This window comes from Piliocolobus tephrosceles, chromosome 14 (genome assembly GCF_002776525.5).
Source record: "Piliocolobus tephrosceles isolate RC106 chromosome 14, ASM277652v3, whole genome shotgun sequence".
NCBI classification, from domain to species: Eukaryota; Metazoa; Chordata; class Mammalia; order Primates; family Cercopithecidae; genus Piliocolobus; species Piliocolobus tephrosceles.
Genome location: NC_045447.1, coordinates 13,223,615 through 13,251,128, shown reverse-complemented (window position 1 = coordinate 13,251,128; position 27,514 = coordinate 13,223,615). Strand labels below are relative to the sequence as shown.

The 27,514-nt window shown below is 41.8% G+C and overlaps 1 protein-coding gene across 8 annotated transcripts in view; it reads left to right on the top strand.

Annotated features, from left to right (window-relative positions):
- Positions 1-27,514, top strand: part of GAPVD1 (GTPase activating protein and VPS9 domains 1) — a 111,194-nt gene that overhangs the window by 57,435 nt on the left and 26,245 nt on the right. For 5 of the 8 annotated variants that reach the window (XM_023217140.2, XM_023217141.3, XM_023217143.3 and 2 more), the window contains 9 exons: positions 7,544-7,673; positions 10,216-10,341; positions 12,836-13,009; positions 15,824-15,964; positions 17,690-17,824; positions 18,275-18,394; positions 22,798-22,875; positions 23,006-23,376; positions 27,251-27,338. In XM_023217140.2, coding sequence (XP_023072908.1) covers positions 7,544-7,673; positions 10,216-10,341; positions 12,836-13,009; positions 15,824-15,964; positions 17,690-17,824; positions 18,275-18,394; positions 22,798-22,875; positions 23,006-23,376; positions 27,251-27,338 — 1,363 coding nt within the window. Of the gene's footprint in view, positions 1-7,543; positions 7,674-10,215; positions 10,342-12,835; positions 13,010-15,823; positions 15,965-17,689; positions 17,825-18,274; positions 18,395-22,797; positions 22,876-23,005; positions 23,377-27,250; positions 27,339-27,514 lie in introns of those variants that run through there. The other 3 variants (XM_023217145.3, XM_023217142.2, XM_023217147.2) reach the window with 2 other exon arrangements.

The window sequence follows — 27,514 nt, the reverse complement described above, 5'->3', positions numbered from 1 at the left end:
GAGATGAAGCCAGGAGATTGTGGTATGGAAATTAAAGAGACTTTTCCAGTGACTTGTAGGAAATGTTTTATATTTGTTTTCTTTCTAGTGGTATACTAGTAGTATTCCTGCATTATAGAGCCAAAAATATATTGAAATGTATCTTGAGATACATGTTGTATTCTTTGACTGGTCAGGAAAAAATGGAAGAGATAATGGAAAACTAAGAAAATAAATTTTTTTAAGAAATGGAGTTCGAGGTTTGGGAATCATTTTTAATATATTTGTAACAAAAAACTTGGCTTAAAGGTGAATGAAAAGAAGGCCAGGTGCAGTGGCTCATGTCTATAATCCCAGCACTTTGGGAGGCCAAGGTGGGTGGATCCCCCAAGGTCAGGAGTTCGAAACCAGCCTGACCAACATAGTAAAACCCCATCTTCACTAAAAATAAAAATTAGCTGGGTGTGGTGGTACATGCCTGTAATCACAGTTACTTGGGAGGCTGAGACAGGAGAATCGCTTGAACCCGGGAGGTGAAGGTTGCAGTGAGCCGAGATCGCCCCATTGCACGCCAGCCTGGGCAACAAGAGTGAAAGTCTGTCTCAAAAAAAAAAAAAACACCAGAAAAAAAAAAGCAAAAAGAAAAGAAGAAGAAATCTTGACTCCCTAAAGTAGCAGCTTCTTTTTGTTTTTTTTTTTTTTTGAGATGGAGTCTCACTCTGTCATCCAGGCTGGAGTGCATTGGCACGATCTTAGCTCACTGCAAGCTCTGCCTCCCGGGTTCATGCCATTCTGCTGCCTCAGCCTCCCGAGTAGCTGGGACTACAGGCGCCCGCCACCACGCCTGGCTATTTTTTTGTATTGTTAGTAGAGACGGGGTTTCACTGTGTTAGCCAGGATAGTCTCGATCTCCTGACCTTATGATCTGCCTGTCTCAGCCTCCCAAAGTTCTGGGATTACAGGCGTGAGCCACCGCACCCTGCCAGTAGCAGCTTCTTATATTCAACAGTGATTGCTTGTTATTCAAGAAAATGGTCTAGGAAGAAGGGGCCAGTTTTAGTGATTGATAAAGTGATGATGGTTGGTAAAGTGTGTTTGGGACTATGACATCCCCCGTAGGGAAGACCAGCAATCTCCAAAACTCCATCCCTCCATACACACACATAAGCTGTCAAAAACTGTCAGAATCAACTTATTTGGAACTCTGGAATCTAATAAAAAGACTTTTAACAACAAAGGAATGCTTAGTGAAGAAAAAAACTGCTGAATTTTGTTAAGAGAGCTCTGTGATCCTACCCTGTTACCATCTTCAACCCCCAGCCCAGTGGCTGCTTTGAAGACAGCTTACTGTGCAGTGTGCTGGTACTTGAGGGAGGAATGTGGACCTTATTCTGAACGCAGGGTTGTGTATTTTGATCTGTCTGGTAGATCCTGAAAGATCATCTCAAGGGCTTGGCTTTGTTTGCCTGCCTCTGATCTTTCCCAGGGCTGAGGCAGCTACACAGATGGCATTTGTCAAAAGTATTGAAAAGCAGATATATTAGTTGCTTCTGCTTGCATTAATGGATAGCAATCAGGGCAAGCCACATATAGATCCAAATGCTTATGAAGAAAGAGGCTTGGGAAGGAGACACTAGGGGGCACGAAGGCTTTGAAAAGCTCCCACACGTTCTGGGGAATCTAGAAGGTTGTACACATGCCCAGGGCTGGTCATGTGCTCAGGAAAGGCCTTAGAAGACCCAGGTTCTCACTGCTGGCTAACCTTCAGGCTGAACCCAAGCAGGAAGTGAAGGCTAAGGTACAGTTGCAAACTGCCTGGCTAAGTGTTGAAGTGCCCCAACACAGAGCCAAATTTCAAAGACTTGGAAATGGTTTGTTTTGTTTTATTCCAGGTGTTAAATCTGCCAAATCACGTGCTCACCACTAAGCTAACAGAATAGACACTTCAGAGGCCACATGTGACAGAAAATTTAGATAGGTCATTAAATAAACAGTCACTACAACAAGCAGCAACAACCAAGGGGTGTAATCTGATTTCCAGAACTGCCACTTTATAACATTTATTTTTATTTTATTTTAATTTTTTAATTATACTTTAAGTTCTGGGATACATGTGCAGAACATGCAGGTTTGTTACATAGGTATACATGTGCCGTGGTGGTTTGCTACACCCATTAACCCGTCATCTACATTACGTATTTCTCCTAATGATATGCCTCCCCTAACCCTCCACCCCTGCGACAGGCTCCAGTGTGTGATGTTCCCCTCTCTGTGTCCATGTGTTCTCATTGTTCAACTCCCACTTATGAGGGAGAACATGCAGTGTTTGGTTTTCTGTTCCTGCATTAGTTTGCTGAGAATGATGGTTTCTAGCTTCATCAGTGTCCCTGCAAAGGACATGAACTAATCCTTTTTTATGGCTGCATAGTATTCCATGGTGTATATGTGCCACATTTTCATTATCCAGTCTGTCATTGATGGGCATTTGGGTTGGTTCCAAGTCTTTGCTATTGTGAATAGTGCTGCAGTAAACGTATGTGTGCATGTGTCTTTATAGGAGAATGATTTATAATCCTTTGGGTATATATCCAGTAATGGGATTGCTGAGTCAAATGGTATTTCTGGTTCTAGTTCCTTGAGGAATTGCCATACTGTTTTCCATAATGGTTGAACTAGTTTACAATCCCACCAACAGTGGGATACAGACACACACACATAGTCCCTTTTTTTTTTTTTTGAGACGGAGTCTCGCTCTGTCTCCCAGGCTGGAGTGCAGTGGCCGGATCTCAGCTCACTGCAAGCTCCGCCTCCCGGGTTTACACCATTCTCCTGCCTCAGCCTCCGGAGTAGCTGGGACTACAGGCGCCCGCCACCTCGCCCGGCTAGTTTTTTTGTATTTTTAGTAGAGACGGGGTTTCACCGTGTTAGCCAGGATGGTCTCGATCTCCTGACCGCCAGGATGGTCTCGATCTCCTGACCTCGTGATCCGCCCGTCTCGGCCTCCCAAAGTGCTGGGATTACAGGCTTGACCCACCGCGCCCAGCCCTGTTTCCTGACTTTTTAATGCTCACTTTATAATATTTAAAACGTCTGCTTTTCAGCAAAACTTATGAAGCATATAAAGAAACAAAAAATATGGCCCTTTCACAGGAAAAAAGTTAATAGAAAATGTCCTTGATAGGCTGGGCGCAGTGGCTCATGGCCGTAATCTCAGCACTTCAGGAGGTGAAATTGGGCGGATTACGTGGTCAGGAGTTCGAGATCAGCCTGACCAACATGGTGAAACCCCGTCTCGACTAAAAATACAAAAATTAGACAGGCGTGGTGGCGTGCACCTGTAATATCAGCTACTCAGGAGGCTAGGGCAGGAGAATCACTTGAACCTGGGAGGCAGAGGTTGCAGTGAGCCAAGATTGCACCACTGCACTCTGCACTGTAGCTTGGGCAATAGAGCGAGACTCCATCTGAAAAAAAAAAAGAAAAAGAAAATGTCCTTGATGGCTGGGTGGTGGCTCACTCCTGTAATCCCAGCACTTTGGGAGGCTGAGGTGAGCGGATCACCTGAAGTTGGGAGTTTGAGACCAGTCTGACCATCATGGAGAAACCCTATCTCTACTAAAAATACAAAATTAGCTGGGCCTGGTAGCACATGCCTGTAATCCCAGTTACTCAGGAGGCTGAGGCAGAAGAATCACTTGTACCTGGGTTGCTGAGGTTGTGGTGAGTTGAGATTGTGCCATTGTACTCCAGCCTGGGCAACAAGAGTGAAACTCTGTCTGGAAGGAAGGAAGAAAGGGAGGGAGAGAGGGAAGAAGGAAGGAAAATGGCCTTGATGAAGCAGACACTGGGCTTACTCAAGACTTTAAATCAATTTTTTAAAAATAGACTCAAAGAGTTGTGGAAACCATGGACAAAGAACTAAAGAAAACCAAGAGAACAAGGTCTCACCAAAATAGAAGATATCAATAAAGAGGTAGAAATTACAGAAGGAACCATATAGAAATTCTGGAGTTGAAAAGTATAATAACTGGAATGAAAAATACACTAGAGGGGTTCAGAAGCAAATTTGTATAGGCAGATATATCAGTGAACTTGAAAATGGATCACTTGAGATTATCTAGTCTGAGGAGCAGAAAGATTACAAAAGACGAAGACGTTATATGTTGATAAATGGTCATTAAGAAGATACACCCAGCACTTTGGGAGGCCGTTCTCACTGCAACCTCTACCTCATCTGTTCAAGTGATTCTCCTGCCTCAGGTTCCCTAGTAGCCGGGACCACAGGTATGCACCACCATGCCCAGCTAATTTTTGTATTTTTAGTAGAGACAGGCTTTCACTATATGTTGGCTGAGTTGGTCTCAAACTCCTGACCTCAGGTGATCTGCCCACCTCAGCCTCCCAAAGTGCTGGGATTAGAGGTGTGAGCCACTGTGCCCAGCTAAAGTTTTTTTAGCACTCAGATTCTGTGGTTTTAGTTTAGTCTAGAGTTTGCAGATGCTCTGATTTAGAAGCATGAAGTTCGATTTTTATATTTTATACTCCAGTGTGACTGACTTTGTACAGTGGCTTTCTGTATGGCATCTCAAAATTGCTTGCCTTTGGATATGATTTGGAAAAATATCTTCATTATCCCTTTTCTGTTAGTTCACATGAATCTTCAGGCCTTGAGGTGATTTTTCTCCTGATGTTTTAGTTTCACATTACTCACTATGGTGAATAGTCTTAAGTTCTTAATCTTAAAAATAAAAAATTTAAAATATTTGTGTTGGCCAGTTATGGTGGCTCATGCCTGTAATCCCAGTGCTTTGGGAGGCTGAGGTGAAAGGATTGCTTGAAACCAGGAGTTCGAGACCAGCCTGGGCAACATAGTAAGACCTTGTCTCTACAAAAATAAAAAAATTGCCAGGGATGGTGACTCACACCTGTAATCCCAGCGCTTTGGGAGGCTGAGGCAGAAGGATCCTTGACTCCAGGACTTCAAGACCAGCCTGGGCAACATGGCGAGACCCTGTCTTAATAATAAATAGGCCAGGCGCAGTGGCTCACGCCTGTAATCCCAGAACTTTGGGAGGTTGAAGCGGGTGGATCATTTGAGGTCAGGAGTTTGAGACCAGCCTGGCCAATATGGTGAAACCCCATCTTTACTAAAAATACAAAAAGTAGCCGGGTGTGGTGGCACACGCCTGTAATCCTAGCTACTTGGGAGGCTGAGACAGGAGAATCGCTTGAACTTGGGAGGCGAAAGTGGCAGTGAGTCAAGATCGTGCCATTGCACTCTAGCCTGGGTGACAGAGTGAGACTGTGTCTCAAAAATATAATAATAATAATAATGAGAAGAAGTAAAAATAAAAAAAAATTAGCTGGGTTTGGTGGTGTGTATCTGCAGTCCCAGGTACTCAGGAGGCCAAAGCAGGAGGATTGCCCGTGCCTAGGAGTTCAAGACTGTGGTGAGCCATGATTGCATCACTGCACTCCAGCCTGGGTGACAGAATGAGCTCCACTTTTTAAAAAATTTTTAATGAATACAATTTTATGTGTATTTAATTTTTTTTTTGAGATGGAGTCTCCCTCTGTCGCCCACGCTGGAGCGCAGTAGCATGATCTTGGCTCACTGCAACCTCCACCTCCCAGGTTCAAGTGATTCTCCAGCCACCTGAGTAGCTGGGATTACAGGCATGCGCCACCACGCCCAGCCTATGTCTATTTAATTTCAAGCAAATCGGGAAAAAATTTTTTTATTTTATTTTATTTTTTTATATGGAGTCTTGCTCTATCACCCAGGCTGGAGTGCAGTGGCACAATCTCGGCTCATTGCAACCTCCACCTCCCGGGTTCAAGTGATTCTCCTCCCTCAGCCTCCTGAGTAGCTGGGATTATAGGTGTATCCTACCACGCCTGGCTAATTTTTGTATTTTTAGTAGAGATGGGATTTCGCCATGTTGCCCAGGCTGGTTTTGAACTCCTGACCTCAGGTGATCCGCTGGCCTCGACCTCCCAGAGTGCTGGGGTTACAGGCATGAGCTGCCACCACTCCCAGCCAAAACAACCTATATTTTATACATCATGGGTAAATGTATAAAGCCATTTCAAAACTTTTAATTTACTCAGAGCCAAAACAGCAACCAAGAGTGTGGTTTTTTTATCTGTTTAAAAAATCATTTATCTTTTAGCTGACAAAAATTGAATCTATTTATGGTATACATGTTTTGATATACATTGTGGAATGGCTAAATCAAGCTAAATAACATGTATTGCCTCACATATTTTTCGTTTTTGTGGTAAGTTTTTTTCTTTGTGAGGGAGGGTACTATTCTTCCTTCATATTTCAGCAACAGCCAAGGGAGCCAAGACCTCTGAGTTTAAGTTGCAGGTGTGCCTAAAACATGCTATGTGGCTTTCAACAAAGCACTCAATTCTTCATTAAGGTGGAGATACACATACAAAGCTGAGTTGTGAGACTTGTAGGGAGTAGTGAGATGTAATTATGTTATTTGGAAGTCATCTAGCAAATAGAAAGCGTTATAAAAAGGCCATCAGTCTAAGCTGGAGATGTCTGTGAAGTCATACTTCAGTTTCTGGTATGGACTTTTGTGGCCCTGTATGTATGTTGTGATCAAGTGGACGTTCAAACTAGATGGATTAAATCTTGATGCCTACAAAATAACATGATTACATGTTTTATTCTAGTTTAATTTATTTACTTTTGTTTATTTACTTTAAATTTTATTTAAATTTTGCAGATTTAGTATGTTTTAAATTTTTGTTTATTTATTTATTTATTTTTATTTTTTGAGATGGAGTCTTGCTCTATCACCCAGGCTGGAGGGCAGTGGTGTGATCTCGACTCACTGCAAACCCCACCTCCCGGGTTCATGCCATTCTTCTGCCTCAGCCTCCCGAGTAGCTGGGACTACAGGCACTTACCACCACGCCCGTATAATTTTTTTTGTTTTTTTAGTAGAGATGGGGTTTCACCATGTTAGCCAGCATGGTCTTGATCTCCTGACCTCGTGATCTGTCCACCTCAGCCTCCCAAAGTGCTGAGATTATAGGCGTGAACCACTGTGCCTAGCCTTGTTTATTTACTTTATTTAAATTTTGCACATTTAATATGTGACATGACAACTATTTTATGTGCATCTTTTTACTTAATTCTCAGCAATTACATGGCATACATACTATCACCATTTTATAGATGAAGAAACTGAAGCTTAGAGAATTTAAATAACTTTTCTATTCAAGGTTACATAGTTGACACACGACAGAATTAGAAGTACCAAAGACCTCTGATTTGTATAATTCTCACCACTACTCATCTGGTAGTCTGGTTGCCTGTTCAATCCATGATACTCGTAGGGTAATGGAAAGGCATAGCTTCAGCTACTTTAATTAATATACTGTTATGCCACAGGTATTTAAAAGCTTGACAGACCTTCTAAATGGGCTTGTAGTTAAAAACTGACAATTTAAGATTAAGGAGTTAAATATGCATTTGCTGTGGTTTGTTTCCTTATCAGTAATCTTTCCGCTGATAAACCAAAATTAACATTTTATTTTTTAGGTTCTAAACATGCATCTTTCGGATGGAGGACAAGGCGATGTCCCTGTTGATGAAAACAAACTCCATGGTAAACCTGATAAAACCTTGCGCTTTTCCCTCTGCAGTGATAATCTGGAAGGAATATCTGAAGGTGAAGGGTTACTTCATTCAAGGAGTTGTGTGATTCAAGTAATAGTTTGTTTTGTGTTTTTTAAAGGAGCTTATAGATTATAATTACACCATCTGTGCCTCTCACTGAGGAGACTAATGAAGATTTCCTCTAATGAGTTTGAACAGTTGGCTGTAAAGATTGTTTCCTGAATAAAATTAAGATTGCAAGATGCCTTTGGTCATATAAAATGGAGAAGATATAAGTCTTTATTCAGACTTAAATAGAAATAACAGCAAGTTTTGTTTCTGCAGTATTAATATATACCAAAGCTTATAGAGCTCCTTTAGAAGGATATCATGCATGTCTAAATGGGAAAAAATGGACTTACCAGTATTTCAAGATGTTGTGTATACTCTTAAATGTTCTGTATTCCTTTACTCACACTCACACATACCTTTATGAAGCAGGATACAGTGGAAATAGGTATTAAAAAGAAAATTCAAAGCCAAGATTGTGAAATGAGAATATGTCAGGCCAGGCGCGGTGGCTCACATCTGTAATCCCAGCACTTTGGGAGGCTGAGACGGGCGGATCACAAGGTCAGGAGTTCGAGACCATCCTGGCCAACACGGTGAAACCCCATCTCTACTAACAATACAAAAAATTAGCCGGGCATGGTGGTGGGCGCCTGTAGTCCCAGCTACTCAGGAGGCTGAGGCAGGAGAATGGCGTGAACCCGGGAGGTGGAGCTTGCAGTGAGCCGAGATTGCGCCATTGCACTCCAGCCTGGATGAAAGAGCGTGGCTCTGTCTCAAAAAAGAAAAAAAAGAGAGAATATGTCATTTCACCTACTAGGACCAATTTTTTTCTTAAAAGACAATAGTTCAAATATACTGACATTGAAAAAGAAACCTAAAATATAATAACTTCACGTTTTAATCTAACTTTTCCAAAAAATCACATATGTACATTCATTCTAGAAAATAGAGAAATAGAATCACCTGTAATCTTATAATTTTGTTAATAGCAGTTGATGTTTTAGATTATTCGCAGCAAAATTAGGTTTATCCTGTTTTGTAACCGTTTATAATTTAATAATATGGCATTAACAATTTCTCTAGTAATTTAACATTCTTAAATTACATGGTTTTTATGGCTGTTTTCCTTAACTCACATGGGCATATCATAATTTTTTCAACTTTCTTCTGTGATTAAATCTATAGATTGCTTCCACTTTTTGGACATAATAACTTCTGGGCTGGGCGAGGTGGCTCAAGCCTATAATGCCAGCACTTTGGGAGGCCGAGGCGGGCGGATTCACTGAGCTCACAAGTTCGAGACCAGCCTGGGCAACACGGTGAAACCCCGTCTCTACTAAAATACAAAGAATTAGCCGGGCGTGGCGGTGTGTACCTGTAGTCCCAGCTAGTCGGGAGGCTGAGGCAGGAGAACTGCTTGAACCTGGGAGGCGGAGGTTGCAGTGAGCCAAGATGGTGCCACTGCATTCCAGCTTGGACAATAGAGTGAGACTCTATCTAAAAAAGAAAAAAGAAAAAAGAAACTCTGTAACAAGGCCGGGCTTGGTGGCTCACGCCTGTAATCTCAGCACTTTGGGAGGCCGAGGCGGGCAGATCACGGGGTCAGGAGATCGAGACCATCCTGGCTAACACGGTGAAACCCTGTCTCTACTAAAAATACAAAAAATTAGCCAGGCGTGGTGGTGGGCGCCTGTAGTCCCAGCTACTTGGGAGGCTGAGGCAGGAGAATGGCGTGAACCCGGGAGGCAGAGCTTGCAGTGAGCTGAGATCTGGCCACTGCACTCCAGCCTGGGCGACAGAGCGAGACTCCGTCTCAAAAAAAAAAAACATGAGGAAAGCTCTGTAACAAGCAACTTTAGATTAACTGTTATTATTATTTTTTGAGATGGAGTCTCACTTTTGTTGCCCAGGCTGGAGTGCAATGGTGCGATCTCAGCTCACTGGAACCTTTGCCTCCCGGGTTCAAGCAATTCCCCTGCCTCAGCCTCCTGAGTAGCTGAGATTACAGGCATGTGCCGCCAGGCTGGCTAATTTGTATATTTTTTGTTTTGTTTTGTTTTTTGAGACGTAGTCCTGCGCTGTCACCCAGGCTGGAGTGTTGTGGCACGATTTCTGCCCACAGCAAGCTCCGCCTCCTGGGTTCATGCCATTCTCCTGCCTCAGCCTCCTGAGTAGCTGGGACTATAGGCGCCTGCCACCACGCCCAGCTAATATTTTATATTTTTAGTAGAAACTGGGTTTCACCATGTTAGTCAGGATGATCTCAGTCTCCTGACCTCGTGATCTGCCTGCCTCTGCCTCCTAAAGTGCTGGGATTACAGGCATGAGCCATCGCGCCCAGCAGATTAATTGGTTATTAGCACCTTAGGATAAATTCCTAGAAGCAGAATATCTATCTCAAAGGGCATGTGTTTTTTTAAGGTATAAAGGCAGTATTAAAAACGCTTTAATCAGTTGTTCGTCTTTTATCAAGGCATGAAAAATGGTGTGGTGGCTCATGACTGTTTTTAAAAAGATTGCTCACACTATAAACATTTCTCTAGGTCCTTCAAATCGCTCCAATTCAGTGTCCTCCCTAGACCTGGAAGGAGAGTCTGTGTCAGAACTTGGAGCAGGACCTTCTGGCAGTAATGGAGTTGAAGCTCTACAACTGTTAGAACATGAGCAAGGTAAAGTGAACTGGAACACAGTTGCCTAAGTAGCAAAGAATTTACCTGATTGCAAGATGAGCAGTGTGTTTTCATTAAGTTGGCTTGGTTCAGTAAGAGATTATATAATCACCATTAAACTTACATTTCTTCATCATTCCTTCAGTTCTTCAAAATGTATTTAGTTGGTAAGTGGATTGTTTAGGCTTAATAAATTAATATAAATTACTTGAAATTCATTAATATTTGATATTTTAATTCTGTAATATTTTAGGAATACAATGTAAAGACTCAAGGCTCAAGGAACTTAGAATAGGGAAGAGTAGTACACAATTGATTTAAAGTATCATAAATGTATTTTGGCAGTTCTGAGTGAGAGATACATATGGTTGAAAGTATAGGGAAAGCTGCCGGGTGCGGTGGCTCATGCCTGTAATCCCAGCACTTTGGAAGGCCGAGGTGGGTGGATCACCTGAGATTGGGAGTTCAAGACCAGCCTGACCAACATGGAGAAACCCCATCTCTACTAAAAATACAAAATTAGCCGGGGTGGTGGCGCATGCCTGTAATCCCAGCTACTCAGGAGACTGAGGCAGGAGGATCACTTGAACCCGGGAGGCAGAGGTTGCGGTGAGCCAAGATGATGCCATTGCACTCCAACCTGGGCAAAAAGAACGAAACTGTTTCAAAAAAAAAAAAAAAAGAAAGTATAGGGAAAGCTTATTGGAAGAAACATATTAGCCTTAAGGGCTGGCTGGCATTGCCTTGGCAGAAGTTGGAGATAGGTCATTCTAGGTGAAGAACAAGTATAAGCAAGTCAAAGAGGTGGGAAGCCATAGTACTTATTCAGGTATCAGTTAGGAAAATAGAGTGAGGTAAGGATTAAAGAGTAGGTGGATCCCTGTTGTTGAAAGAAGGATGTCAGTATTTTAGTAGTAAGCTGGAAGCCACTGAAGGCTTTTGGTCTAGTGAGGATGAGGAAGTGAGGTGCCTTAGGAAGATGAAGTTGAAAGAGTTTTTTGGATTTGTTCATTTAAGATGATGCCTGTGGCCAGGTACAGTGGCTCATGCCTGTAATCCCAGCACTTTGGGAGGCTGGGCAGGCGGATCACTTGCGGTCAGGAATTTGAGACCAGCCTGACCAACATAGTGAAACCCCATCTCTACTAAAAATACAAAAATTAGCCGGGCAAGGTGGCGAGCACCTGTAATCTCAGCTACTCAGAAGGCTGAGGCACGATAATCGCTTGAACCTGGGAGTTGCAGTGAGCTGAGTTTGCTCCACTGCACTCCAGCCTGGGCGACAGAGCCAGACTCTGACTGAAAAAAAAAAAAGATGGGCTGGGCACGGTGGCTCACGCCTGTAATCCCTTTATGAGGCCAAGACGGGTGGATCATGAGGTCAGGAGATCGAGACCATCCTGGCTAATGCAGTGAAACCCCGTCTCTACTACAAATACAAAAAATTAGCTGGGCGTGTTGATGGGCGCCCGTAGTCCCAGCTACTTGGGAGGCTGAGGCAGGAGAATGGCGTGAACCTGGGAGGCAGAGCTTGCAGTGAGCCGAGATCACGCCACAACACTCCAGCCTGGGTGACAGAGTGAGACTCCGTCTCAAAAAAAAAAAAAAAAGGTGATGCCCTCAACTAGGTTTCAGACAGTGATTCTTACGCTTTAGTATGCATGAGAATTACCTGGTTAGCTTTTTAAAAATTCCATTTCCCAAGTCTTACTTCTAGAGAAGAAGTCAAGTTTTAGAAAGAAAAAGAGTATTGTCATTGGAGTATGTGTGGCTTGAAAAAAGTAATGCTGTATTTTACTGGATTGGTTTATCAGTGTATCAGTTAGGATTAAGTTTGTTACACACAGCGGAGAAAACTCAAATAATAAAGTAGTACCTCCTTATCCATGGTTTCACCTTCCATGGCTTCAGTTACCCACGGGCAAACTTGTTACAAAAATACTAAATGGAAAATTCCAGAAATAATTCATAAGTTTTAAATTGTGTGCCATTCTGAGTAATGTGATGAAATCTCACACAGTTTCACTTATCGCATCTAGGATATGAATCGTTTCTTAGTTCAGTATATCCATATATACACTACCTATCCATATATACACTGCTTATCAGATCAAAAAAGCACGGAATATATAGGATTTGGTACGATCATCAGCTTCAGGCATCGACTGGAGGCCATTGCATAAGTGGAGGAGGAACTTTCATATGAGCTTATGAAAGAGGTTGAACAAATATCACCTCTTCAGCAAGCTTCCTGGGAGATTCTGAGATAGGTGGTTGGCATATGCGAAATGCTAGATTAAGAAGTGAATTGATAGGCCAGATACGGTGGCTCACGCCTGTAATCCCAGCACTTTGGGAGGCCAAGGCGGGTGGATCGCCTGAGGTTGGGAGTTCGAGACCAGTCTGATCAACATGGAGATAAAATTCTTTAAAGTTGATTAAAAAGTCATAGCTGTGCTACTGTTTTTAAAGTGCTTAATTTTGTTTTTGATAGCTACAACACAGGATAACCTTGATGATAAGCTAAGGAAGTTTGAAATTCGTGACATGATGGGATTAACAGATGATAGGGACATATCAGAAACAGTGAGTGAGACCTGGAGTACAGACGTCTTGGGGAGTGACTTTGACCCTAATATTGATGAAGATCGCTTGCAAGAAATTGCAGGTAACTGCCATTTAATGTCTCTGAAATATCACGGTTTAGTTATTCAGATCCACTGACCTTTCATGAGAGGGAGCACCAGTGCCCTGACAAACCTTGTGTGTGTTAGCACCATCTGGGAAATTGTTATAACTGTATGGAACAAGATATTTGGGTACTTTTTTCTTTACTTAAACTTAAGTAGTGTTTTTCCTTCCTACATTTAATCCCACCCCTTACCCATCCTCCTCCCCGCTGCCCCCCCCCCCAAAAAAACAAGAAAAACCAGTGTTTTGAATTAGCTTCTGGTCAAGTGTTGTTTCCAGGGCTTAATATACGTTCTTAATTTGTCTCTGATTAGTATATTATCCATTTGAAACCAAACACCTAACCTTAAGATGAAAATTCTTATAGATTATAGCCATAAAATCCTTCATAATAATGTGATACTGCTGTTCTCTAAAAAAATGAATTCGCTTCTGGAAGGGTTAATTCGGTTCCAAAGGGTAACCAGGTTTTTATTTTTCTTTTTAAATTTTTATTTATTTTTAATAGAGACAGGATTTCGCTTTGTTACCCAGGCTGGTCTCGAACTAGTGAGCTCAAGCGATCCTCCTGCCCTTTTTTTTTTAATATGAAATTTATTCCGGTGCTATGTATATACACTAAAATTCACTCTTTTTTGGATACTGTTTTATGAGTTCTGAAAGATATATAGTCTTGTAACCCTCATCTTCATTTTGTTTTTAAATCATGGAAAATTTATTTATATATTTATTTTTCTTTAACTTTTATTTTAGGTTCAGGGGTACATGTGCAGATTTGTTACATGGGGAATTGTTACAGCAAATTGTATGTTGCTGGGGTTTGGTGCACAAATGATTTTGCCACCCAGATAGTGAGCATAGTAACCAATAAGTTTTTTGTTTTTTTTTTTTTTAATTTGAGATGGAGTCTCACTGTGTCACCCAGGCTGGAGTGCAGTGGTGTGATCTCAGCTCACTTCAACCTCTGCCTCCCTGGCGCAAGTGATTCTTCTGCCTCAGCCTCCCGAGTAGCTGGGACTACAAGTGCCCACCACTATACCCAGCTAATTTTTGTATTTTTAGTAGAGACGGGGTTTTACCATATTGGCCAGGCTGGTCTCGAACTCCTGACCTCAAGTGATCCACCTGCCTTGGCCTCCCAAAGTGCTGGGATTACGGTCATGAGCCATTGCTCCCGACCTAAATCGTGGAACACTGTAAACAAATACAAGAGACGGTGGTATCATGAACCCAGTGTACCCATCACTCAGCTTCAGGGGTTAGACGCACATGGTCAGCTTTGTTTCATCTGTTCTCCTACCCACTACCCTCTTCTCTCCCCTCATTATGCTTAGGCAAGTTCCAGACATTATTTTATTTGTAATTATTTTGTGATATATCTTTAAAAGGTAACTTTTATTAGTTACTTTTTTCCAATTTTTTTCATGCCCTGAAGTAGAATTATTCTTTTATTAGGTTTAATCAAAAGTAGTGAAGCCTTTTGAACTTGAGTATTTTTAACATAGATGTATAATAATGTTTAATACTTTCGATTTGTATTTTTAATAGTATAAATAGATTTCTTAGTTGGTTTGCATTACTTTGTTCCAGATGCCAAAGTAGTATTGTTCTTGGCAGTTAGCTGTGTTTGCGCAATAAACTGTATTTGCAGTTAAGTGAGTGCTTTGAAGATCTGTATTTTCCTGTGAATATATTTTATTGCCCTGAATAGTGACTAATATGCTGGAAGAAAAAATATGTGGCCAGCCTAACATTCTGTGGTTAAACTCTCAATGTTTTTAATCCCTGTAGGGCTATAAATTTTAGAACGGTATTAAGGACCCCTGTAAAATTTGCTGAAAAATCAAAGCTAAAGCTGTTGAAATTACTTGACTGAATGATGTGTGTTTTCTCTGTGGAGAGTCAAAGGTGAACTGGAGGAAACTGGTGAAAAGGATCTTATGCCATTGTGACCAAAGTAGGAACTTTGTATTTTTAGTGGTGTGCTTGATTGAAGTTATTCTTACCTTGACTTCTTTCTTGTAGGTAGAGAGGAGTTTGGTTTTCTTTTTTTTTGTTTTGAGACAGAGTTTTGCTCTGTCGCCCAGGCTGGAGTGCAGTGGCCGAATCTCTGCTCACTGCAAGCTCCGCCTCCCGGGTTTAAGCCATTCTCCTGCCTCAGCCTCCCGAGTAGCTGGGACTACAGGCGCCCGCCACCTCGCCCGGCTAGTTTTTTGTATTTTTTAGTAGAGACGGGGTTTCACCGTGTTAGTCAGGATGGTCTCGATCTCCTGACCTCGTGATCCGCCCGTCTCAGCCTCCCAAAGTGCTGGGATTACAGGCTTGAGCCACCGCGCCCGGCCTGGTTTTCTTTTTTTTGTTTTTGAGACAGAGTCCCAAAATGACACGGCCATTTTTATTTTTGAGACAGGGTCTCACTCCCATTGCCCAGGTTGGAGGGCAATGGCATGATCTCGACTCACTGCAATCTTTGCACCCCCTGCAACCTCTGCCTCCCGGGTTCTTGTACCTCAACTTCCCTAGTAGCTGAGACTACAGGTGCATGCCACCACACCCGGCTAATTTTTGTATTTTTGGTAGAGACGGGGTTTCGCCATGTTGGCCAGGCTGGTCTTGAACTCCTGGCCTCAAGTGATCCGCCTGCCTCAGCCTCCCAAAGTGCTAGGATTACAGGTGTGAGCCACCGCGTCCAGCCAAGAGATTTTGTTAGCTTATGTTTGGCTTTTCTCCACTATCACTGCACTTTCCAACAGGATCTTTGTTAACCCTTTGCTTCCCACTGGTTATACAGGTGCTGCAGCAGAGAACATGTTAGGCAGTTTACTGTGCCTCCCAGGTTCAGGGTCAGTGCTTCTTGACCCCTGCACTGGTTCTACCATATCAGAGACAACAAGTGAAGCTTGGAGTGTAGAGGTATTGCCAAGTGACTCAGGTTAGTATGCTGTCATTGTTTGCTTTTTTATTTACACAGAAGTTTTAATTAAATACAAGGTATCCCAACTTCTGTATTACATATATTTGTCAAATATACATTTTTTTTTTTTAATGGAGACGGAGTCTTGGTCTGTCACCCAGGCTGGAGTGCAGCGGCGTGATCCCAACTTACTGCAACCTCTGCCTTTTGGGTTCAAGTGATCTTCTCGCGTCAGCCTCCTGAGTAGCTGGGATTACAGACGTGCCCCACCATGCATGTATTTTTGTATTTTTAGAGAGACGGGGTTTCACCATGTTGGCCAGGCTGATCTCGAACTCCTGACCTCAGGTGATCTGCCCACCTCGGCCTCCCGAAGTGCTGGCATTACAGGCATGAGCCATCGCGCCGGCCAATTATACATTTGACAAAGGTGAGGTGATGACATTGCTAAGAATGTCAAATGGAAAATTAGTTTAGGGCATTTTCTGTCCATTAAGGGAAAATGCTCTGTTGGATAGCATAGACTGATGGCAGGTGCTTTCTGACTCTGTGTTCAGTTATTTTGAAAGCAATTTTCTGTAGCTTATCAGAGTTCCATGTGAGCCATTGAATTTAGTATCTCCCACAAACTCACGACAGAGTAAGGGTAGCAACACAGTTCAAACTGAGTGCTTGCCTGGTAAACACGTTTAGATTTATCACAGGGGAGAACTTGACTCTCTAAAACATGTTTAACGTGTTTTTGAAATACATTGAAATTGAGACTCTGTAATCCTGAGGGGTTTTTTGTGTAGGCTATTATAAATGTATATAAAGTGTTTTGTACTTTGTCTTTTCATATGCATTGCATTTTTTTCTACTTACGAGGACACATCTTTGCCTTCAACTAAATGTCAACTACCAGAATGTAAATATAAGTAACTATGTATCTGCATTGTATTCTGTTGATTTACTTGGTTCAATAATTATTAAGTGATCCTGATAAGTGTTTTATAATGTCTTTTTCTTTCTTTTTTTTTTTTTTTTTTTTGCGACAGAGTCTTACTCTGTCGCCCAGGCTGGAGTGCAATGGTGCAATCATAGCTCACTGCAACCTCCGCCTCCTGGGTTCAAGTAATTCTCTTGCCAGCCTCCCAAGTAGCTGGGATTACAGGCACCTGCCACCACTCCCAGCTGGTTTTTGTATTTTTGGTAGAGATAGGATTTCACCATGTTGGCCATGGTGGTCTCGAACTCCTGACCTCAGGTGATCTGCCTTCCTCGACCTCCCAAAGTGCTGAGATTATAGGCGTGAACCACCATGGCTAGCCTGTTTTATAATGTTAAAGCATTCAGATATGCTAGCCTTGTTTGAAGACCAGCTGGGGACAATAGGATTAGCTCACCAGCTGTTGAATATTCATAGGAGTTACTTTTTAGGAAGTGGTTGATTTAATACCAAGCTATTGCATACTCTCTTGTCCAGTTCACGTGTTAACCAGTAGCATACTCTGTGACATTAGTGATCTAGAAACCACGTTTTCATCTGTGCACAATGAACTGGCTTATATTGGGATGAAAATCACAACTTTGACTTCTTTAACACTTAATCTAACTAGCATTGTTAACTATCCCAGACTTAGACATATATTTGCACTGATTTCATTCATGCCCTGGTAGCTTTGTTTATCTGGATCACAAAAGCTCAAATTGTGGTGTGCTAACAGAATCACAAATGTAACACACCTCTTATCTTCTATTTAGAGGCCCCAGACCTAAAGCAGGAGGAGCGTCTACAAGAACTGGAGAGCTGTTCTGGACTGGGTAGCACATCTGATGATACGGATGTCAGGGAGGTCAGTTCCCGCCCCAGCACACCAGGCCTCAGTGTTGTGTCCGGTATGTCTGTCTTGTTTTAAGGAGTAGGGATTTGAAGGTGTTCACCGGCTACCCCCTCCCATTTATAAAGTTGGATACAAAGAGATATATTTTATTTAAGAGCTGAGTAATTTCCAGGAAACAAACTTGTTTCCATTGCACCTGAAATCTTTGAGAACTTAATGTGTGGCTTTATGGAGCCTGTTGAAGTAATTGGCAGACAGTCTCTTTACGACTGTTTCTGTTCTTAGTAGCCTGTCCTACTTTAGAATTGTATGATTCTGATTATGTTGTGTAAAGCAAGGTAAGTATATTTAAGCAGTAGTACCATAAAGGGTATAATACTAAACTCACATGTATAGAACTGTGACACAAAATTCGAGAATGTTTCAGTTTCTCCAAATTTCATATACTCTTTGTGTGGTTATTTTGTTCTTCTTCCTGTTTATTTTTTACTATTGTTTTTTAAAGGCATAAGTGCAACCTCTGAGGATATTCCCAATAAGATTGAAGACTTGAGATCTGAATGCAGCTCTGATTTTGGGGGTAAAGATTCTGTCACTAGTCCAGACATGGATGAAATAACTCATGGTAAGAGGGGGAAATAAGAATGACTTGAAAAATGACCACATTCGTGGTTGAAACTGGCATTGTGACACATTGCTGGTGATAGCATCTATTGGTATAGCACTTTGGGACATACTTTGTCAATATCTATTTAAGGCCTTAAATGTTCACATTCTAAATTTAGTCAGGTTAGTTCCACTTCTAGTAGGTATCAGTCATAATGAAAAAATTCCGTGTATAGAGAAAGTCCTTGGCACAAAGATGTTCTTTATAACGTTTTGTATTGGCAGAAAATTAGAAATAACTTAAAAATTGAAGAAAATGGAATGGCTAAATAATTTTGATGTAACCACTTATTAGAATTTATGTAGCTATTTTAAAATGCGTTAAGGAATATGAAATGACTTAGAGAAAAACCTAGAACATACTACATGGAATTTATTTTGTAGAATTTTACATACAAAATAATAAAACTTTTTTTTTTTTTTTTTGAGACGGAGTCTTTTGCTGTCACCCAGGCTGAAGCGCAGTGGCACGATCTTGGCTGACTGCACCTCCGCCTTCTGGGTCTCCTGGGTTCAAGCTATCCTCCTGCCTCAGCCTCCCCAGTAACTTGGATTACAGGCACCCACCACTACACCCAGCTAATTTTTGTATTTTTAGTAGAGACGGGTTTCACCACATTGGCCAGGTTGGTCTTGAACTCCTGACCTCGTGATCCACCCGCCTCAGCCTCCCAAACTGCTGGGATTACAGGTGTGAGCCACCGCGCCCGGCCAGTAAAACATTTTTAAAAAACCTATGCATGAAGTAAGTACTGGAAATACCAAAATGCTAGCAGTTGTTTTATATATTGGGTGGTAGGTTTTGAGGTATCGTTTCTTTTCTTTTTTTTTTTTTTTAAACAGAGTTTTGCTCTTGTTGCCCAGGCTGGAGTACAGTGGTGCAATCTCAGCTTACTGCAACTTCTGTCTCCCCGGTTCAAATGATTCTCCTGCATCAGCCTCCTGAGTAGCTGGGATTACAGGCATGTGCCACCAAGCCCGGCTAATTTTGTATTTTTAGTAGAGACAGGGTTTTGCCACATTGGTCAGGCTGGTCTCGAACTCCCAGCCTCAAGTGATCTGCCCGCCTTAGCCTCGCAAAGTGCTGGGATTACAGGCGTGAGCCACTGGGCCCAGCGAGGTACTTTTTCTATTTTTACAGTTTTTTTTGTTCTAAACCAGGGTTTTTTAACCTTAACACTATTGACATTTTGGGCTGGGAAATTCTTTGTTATGGGGGCCTGTCCTGTGCATTTTAGGATGTTTAAGCATCTCTGGCCACTACCCATAGCATATACACTATACCCCCTGGGGTTGCAACAACCAAAAATGTCTCTAGACTTTGCCAAATGATCTCTTGGGGGGCAAGATAGCCACAAATCAAGAACCACTGTTCTAAACCAGCAGTCTCAAAGCATGGTCTTCATGGACCACTGAGGTCCTAAGACCCTTTGAGGGAGGAGGGTAGATGAAGTCATAACTGTTTTCAGAAAAGTCAAAGTTATTGTCCATTTTCATTGTGTCGATATTTGTATTTATGGTGCATAGACAAAGTGGATAAAATTTGCTGGGGCCCTAGCAGGATGCAAGGGCACCACATTGTATTCTTCACTCACAGTTAAAAAAAAAAAAACAAGTTTTACTTAGGAATGTCTTTGATGAAGGAATAAAAATTACTTAATCACATCTTAGTCCTTAAGTATACACCTTTTTAATATTCTGTGTGAAGAAATGGGAAACACCCATATTGCATTTTTACCACATTTTGAGATATGATGAGATGTCTCAAGAAGCACTTAACGTGATTATTTGAGTTGTTAGCTGAACTAGCCAATGTTTCCACTTATTTTTATTTGGTTTTTCATGAAATATCATTTTTACTTGAAAGAATGACAGACAAAACTGTATTTCTTATGAATACGTAGTTGGGTATTTGGCAGACATCTCAAAAATTAACAAAGATGACCAGGCATGTTGGCTCACACCTGTAATCACAGCACTTTTGGAGGCTGAGGCTGGAGGATTCCTTGATCCCAGAAGTTCATCACCATCCTGGGCAACATAGTGAGACCCTATCTGTACAAAAATAAAAAAATAAAAAATTAGCCAGATGTGGTGGCACATGCCTGTGGTCCCATCTTTAAAAAAATAAAAAATAAAAAAAAATTAACAAAATGATCCTGTTACTTAAAGACAAGCAACTAATAGAGTAGAGTTTGTTGCCAGTGATGAAATTCAGACTTTCAGACAAAAATTAGAATTTTGGAAACGTATGTCTACCTGCATGAGTTTGACAACTTCCTGTTGTTTTTAAAGACTTCTGGTGAGATTCGTGGTGATATGAAAAATGTGAATTTAACAGAGGACAAAAAGTTCATTGATTTGGTTTCAAATTCTATCTTGTAGCTGTCCTTTAAAAAACTTTACTTCTCAAGATGTGGTAGAGTAGCAAAGAATAATATCCACAATTTTCTGAAAAGGCTACTAACATATTGTTCCTTTTCCAACTACATGTCTGTGTGAGGCCAGATTTTCTTTATATACTTCAGCCAAAACAACATTTTCAGCACATTGAAGCAGAAGCAGACATGAGAATCCAGCTGTGTTCAAAGCTGTACATTAAAGATACTTGCAAAAAATGTTGAAGTGTCATTCTTTTCATTTTTTATTTTGGAAAATAATAGTTATTTTTAATTTTTTTTAAAAAAGGCTTGTGTTACCATTAAGTTTTTTTCTTTTTTTAAAAAATGGGGCTGGGCACAGTGGCTCACGCCTGTAATCTCAGCACTTTGGGAGGCCGAGGCAGGCGGATCACGAGGTCAGGAGATCAAGACCATCCTGGCCAATATGGTGAAACCCCGTCTCTGCTACAAATACAGAAAATTAGCTGGGTGTCATGGTGTGTGCCTGTAATGCCAGCTACTCGGCAGGCTGAGGCAGGAGAATCGTTTGAACCCAGGAGGTGGAGGTTGCAGTGAACCGAGATCACACCACTGCACTCCAGCCTGGTGACAGAGCGAGACTTTGTCTCAAAAAAACAAAAAAAATGGACAGCCTCCCAAACCAGAGTCGGTTCAGAGAGACTCCCATGTATTACCATTTAATGGGTATGTTTAAATGAATTAATAAATATTTAAACCTCAGTTTTAATTTCTAATATAGAATATCAATAGATATAACCACTATAAACAAAAGCTCTTAGAGTCAGTAATTTTTTAAGTTGTAAAGATGTCTTGGCCAGGCATGGTAGCTCGTGCCTGTAATCCCAGCACTTTCAGAGGCGGAGGCGGGAGAAGTGCTTGAGCCTACGAGTTCAAGACCAGCCTGGGCAACATGGTGAGACCCTGTCTCTACAAAAAATAATGTAAAAATTACCTGGGTATGGTGGTGGACGCCTGTGCTCACAGCTATTTGGGAGGCTAAGGCAAGAGGATCACTGAAGCCCAAGAGGTTGAGGCTGCAGTGAGCTGTTTGCACTACTGCACTCCAACCAGGGTGACAGAGCGAGACCCTGTCTCCAAAAAAAAAAAAAGTCCTGAGACCAAAATTTGAGAACTGCTGTTTTGCTGTTTTAGGCTATCTTTTATAATGATCTACCTATAGAACAAAAGTAAAAATCAAAAGGCATAGTAGTACTCTCATTCATTATGGAAAGATAGCTTCAGACAAAAAAAAAAAAAAAAAAATAGCTTCAGACTAAAAACATTTAGATTAATAGTTTCTTTTTTATATTTGAAATTTCCATCGTCCACATACTTCTCTGTTTTAAAGTTATATGCTGAGAGCAGTGTTAGAACTTCAAGATTTACAACCTTTTATTTATACCCTCTCTGTACATAGTATTGCCCCTATGTTTATGTTTTATTTATTTATTTTTTAATTTTTAGTTCTTGTAAATTTTTGTAGACAAGGTCTCACCATCTTGCCCAGACTGGTCTTGAACTCCTGGGCTCAAGCGGTCCTCCCTCCTTGGCCTCCCAAAGCACTGGGATTATAGGCATGAGCCCCTATACCTGGCCTTCCCCCTGTGTTTTCAGGTGAGGGGAAGGTGAGGCTCAGGGAAGCTGTGACATTCTGAAAACATTGATAGTTTAGGTCTTCTGGCTTTGTTCTCTTTGCATGAACCATACTAGCATTTGGCCATTAGAAGTAAAGATGCCAGACCACTTAAATGTAAAGAAAATCTGTGTATGAAGATACTAATAAAAACAGAAAATAAATTGAAAGTAATCATTATTTGATTTTTTTTTTTCCCTCGTATGCCTCTCGAGTTCTAATGGATCAAAAAAGGAACCGTCAAAGAATACTTAGAACCCTTTAAACTGTATTGAGACCGTTTATCCTGAGTTGTGGCTTGGTCTCACTGTTTCCCTCCTGTTTTAGGTGCCCACCAGCTGACCTCTCCTCCTTCTCAGTCAGAGTCTCTGCTGGCCATGTTTGATCCACTGTCTTCACATGAAGGTAAACCAGTGAAATGAACTTTTTCACTCATGTCACAGACAGGAGGAGGAAATCAAACCCCCTTGTTAATGCCTTTGTTAGAGAAGTTGTGTCTCAGTTACAGAACTTTTTTCTTTTTCCTGTATTGCAGGGGCTTCTGCTGTGGTAAGGCCAAAGGTTCACTATGCTAGGCCATCGCATCCACCACCAGATCCCCCAATCCTGGAAGGAGCTGTGGGAGGAAATGAGGCCAGGTTGCCAAACTTTGGTTCCCATGTTTTAACTCCAGCCGAATTGGAGGCATTCAAGCAAAGGCATTCTTACCCTGAGAGACTAGTTCGAAGCAGGAGCTCTGATATAGTATCTTCTGTCCGGAGACCCATGAGTGACCCCAGCTGGAACCGGCGTCCAGGAAATGAAGAGCGAGAACTCCCTCCAGCTGCAGTCATTGGTGCTACTTCTTTGGTGGCTGCACCTCATTCATCATCTTCATCCCCGAGTAAGGACTCCTCAAGAGGAGAGGTATGGGACATAGGCCGTGAAGAATTGTGTTCTGCCTGCCTAGTTCTCTTGATGTCTGAAATTAACATGGAATATATAAATGTAGGATTACAGATAGAGAGTAGTGGCGATTAAAGACGATTTGTCAATCTAGTGTGCCCACAACCCTAACCATTGGAAACCTATACAACTTTGGTTTTATAGTGATACTATCTTGCATTTTTATGACACTTTTAGCTTCTCTCCAAGATTTTATTTAAGCCTTACAGTATCCCTCTGAGATGTTAGATGAGTTTTTTTTGTGTGTGTGTGTGAGATGGAGTCATACTCTGTCACCTAGGCTGGAGTACAGTGGCGTGATCTTGGCTCACTGCCACCTCCACCTCCCGGGTTCAAACAATTCCTCTGCCTCAGCCTCCTGAGTAGGTGGGGACTACAGGCATGCGCCACCACGCCTGGCTAAATTTTTGTATTTTAGTAGAGATGGGGTTTTACCATGTTGGCCAGGATGGTCTCGATGTCCTGACCTCGTGATCTGCCCACCTCGGCCTCCCAAAATGCTGGGATTACAGGCAAGAGCCACCGTGCCCAGCCCCATGACTATTTTTTATTTTAAACAACTATAAAGTTACAAACAAGTTGGAAGTACAATAAAAGAACACTTCTTTCCCATTTGAGAGCAAGTTGCCAGCATGATGCTCCAGTACCCCTAAACACTTCAGTGTAAGTTTCCTGCAAACAAGCAGATTCTCCTACACCTCATGGTGCAACCATCAACTGCAGCAGATGAACATTGATACATTACTACCAGCTACTTATGACACTCCATTCACGTGTCCCCAGTTGTCCCAGTAACATTTTTTATAGTAAGAAGATTCTATTCAGAATCACAGACTGCTTTTTGTTGTCATGCCTTTTTAGTGTCCTTCAGTGTAGAACAGTTCCTCATTTTTTTCCTGACTCATATGACCTGTACACTCTTGAAATTTACAGGCCATTTGTTTTCTATAATGTTCCTCAGGTTAGGTTTGTTTGATTTTTCTTTTCTTTTTTTTTTTTTTGAGATGGAGTCTCGCTCTGTCGCCCAGGCTGGAGTGCAGTGGCCGGATCTCAGCTCACTGCAAGCTCCGCCTCCCGGGTTTACGCCATTCTCCTGCCTCAGCCTCCCGAGTAGCTGGGACTACAGGCGCCCGCCACCTCGCCCGGCTAGTTTTTTTGTATTTTTTAGTAGAGACGGGGTTTCACCGTATTAGCCAGGATGGTCTTGATCTCCTGACCTCGTGATCCGCCCGTCTCGGCCTCCCAAAGTGCTGGGATTACAGGCTTGAGCCACCGCGCCCGGCCGTGGTTTGTTTGATTTTTCTTGTGATTAGACTGAGGTTATTAATCTGTGGCAGGAATATCACTGAAATGACAGTTTTTTTCATTGCACTTTGTCAGGTAGCACAGTTTTAATTTGTCCCATTTCTACAGTGTTCATTTGGAGAATTTGAGGAAATGTTGTCTACCAGGCTTTGCCACTGTAAAGTTACTCTTTTCCCTTTATAATTAATAAGTGTTTTTGGGGGAGAGGGTATGTAAAAAACATATAACTATCCTGTTCTCCATCACATTTTTAACTTACCTACTTATTATATCTATGGTCTTATGGTTTTCTGTCTTTTAAAAAAAATTTGTGTGTGTGCGTGAGTGTGTGTGTGTGTTTTGTTGTTTGTTTGTTTGTTTGTTTGTTTGTTTTAGATAGGGTCTTGTTCTATCACCCATGCTGGAGTGCAGTGGTGCCAGCACTGCTCATTGCAGCCTTAACCTCCCAGGCTTAGGCAATCCTCCCACTTTGGTCTCCCAAGCAGCTGGGAGTATGGGCATGCACCACATGCCTGGCTAAATTTTTGTTTGTTTGTTTTTGTAGAGATGGGGACTGTGTTGCCCAGGTGCTTGTCTTGAACTCTTGGGCTCAAGCAGTCCTCCCACCCCAGCCTCCCAAGTGTTGGGATTACAGGTATGAGCCACCCACAGTGCCTGGCCCAATTTTCTGTCTTGGTTAGGGTTTGTCACTATTACTTATTTTGAAGCCCAGTTGTCCCTAATTGGGCCAGTGGGAGCCCCTTCAGCCTGGCTCCTGAGTTCTTTCAATGCACTACTATTATTCTTTGAGCATATCTTTACTTTCTGGCAAAAGATGTTACAAGCGGATACTGTACTTTGTCCTAGTCAGCTGTTTCTTTAAGTACCCTTGTTTCTTTTAATGAAAAATGCTTTTTTTGGAAATTGAGATCTGGATACAGTGTTCATTTGCTGTAGGGGTGTTGCTGCTCCCAGGACTACTCAGTGAATAGAGCTAGGGAGTGTGTGTTACACATGTTTACCTGTGTATTTCAATTATCTACCTTTCTCCATAAATAAGATCATGAACTTACACTGACACATTCAATTTTAGTCCAAACACAACAGAGTTTGTTTCATCTTTCTTCCTTTCCAAATTTGTAACTCCTTTCTCCAACAGTGAGAAATCTGCTTTCACTATTCTTCGTGTGCATATATTCCATCAGCTCCCCTGTATGTATTCAATTTCTCTTCCCCACTGTTAAATTAACTTTTCCCTGGCACACATGCCCTCATCTCTCTGCTGGGGTTCTGATAATTCTTTATCCCAGGTATGTAGATGAAAAATGGAAATTAAGTGATTTGTCCATGGTCACACAATAGGCTATTAAAGGAATTACAGTCCCTGTCCTTTGGCATTTTTTTTTTGGTTCGTTTTTGTTTTGTTTTGTTGAGATAGAATCTCACTCTGTCGCCCAGGCTGGAGTGCAGTGGTGCAATCTCGGCTCACCGTGACCTTTGCCTCCCGGGTTCAAGCGATTCTCCTCTCTCAGCCTCCCGAGTAGCTGGGATTACAGGCGAGCACCACCACACCTGGCTAATTTTTGTATTTTTAGTAGAGATGAGGTTTCACCATGTTGGCCAGGCTGGTCTTGAGCTCCTGACCTCAGGTGATCCACCCGCCTCGGCCTTCCAAAGTGCTGGAATTACAGGTGTGAGCCACTGCACTCTGCCCCTTTGGCATGTTTTAATGATAACTTAGTATAATTGGTGATCAAAACGTGAACTTTGAAGTTGCTTAGGTCTCGGTTTGAGTCTCAGCTGTGCCGCATATAGACTGTGTAACTTTGAGGAAGAGGTTGTTTTAGTCTCATATTTTTTATCGATATAAAGGGCCTAATATAGGACCTATTTCTGAGGTTACTGTGAAGATTAAATGAGATGATACATATCCTTACTATGCTCAGTATTTGGCACATAGTACGCACTTGGTTTTATTATTATTAATACTACTGCTACCATCTCTACTGCCCTTCTGGAGTTTATTTGTACTGCATTCGCTTATTTCATAAGTATTTATTGAGTGCCTAGTCTACACCGGGCTCTTATTGAGGCTTCAGTTTATTAACAGTAATGAGTAGTGCCTACCCTCAAGCGGATGACAGTGGTGCTTAAAAGGTAAACTACCTTGCTGCAGTAGTCAACCTACATGGCAATAGGAGTTGTGCCTTAAGGCAAACAAGACTGGCTTTCTTATTTCACAAACTTACTTAAATCCTTTTTAGCCTGAGCAACGTAGTAAGACCCTGTCTCTACAAAATAAAAACAAAACATTAGCTGGGCATGGTGGTGTGGACACCTGTGGTCCTAGCTACTTGGGAGTCTGATATGTGGAGGATTGCTTGAGCCAGGGAAGTCGAGGCTGCAGTGAGCTGTTATTGTGCTACTGCACTCCAGCCTGGGCAACAGAATGAGATCCTGTCTCAAAACAAAAACAAACAAAAAGAAATCCTTTTCTTAGTAATTTATCCTGCTATTCAACTCCAAATAAAGCCTCCAACTTTTTCTACAGACTGAAGAACGCAAAGATAGCGATGATGAGAAATCAGACAGAAACAGACCTTGGTGGAGAAAACGTTTTGTTTCAGCCATGCCTAAAGGTAATTTTATAAAATATTAGAACGCTGTCTTAGCAATAAGAAGCAAAGTCCCAGAATCTCTTTCAGAGAGCCAATATCTCAATTCCTCTGTAAGACTTGCTGGGCCTAAGTTTCTAGCCACTTTGAGGGTGTAGAAAGTGGTTCCACTCAGATAAATGCTAAGGCAGAGCTTTAGA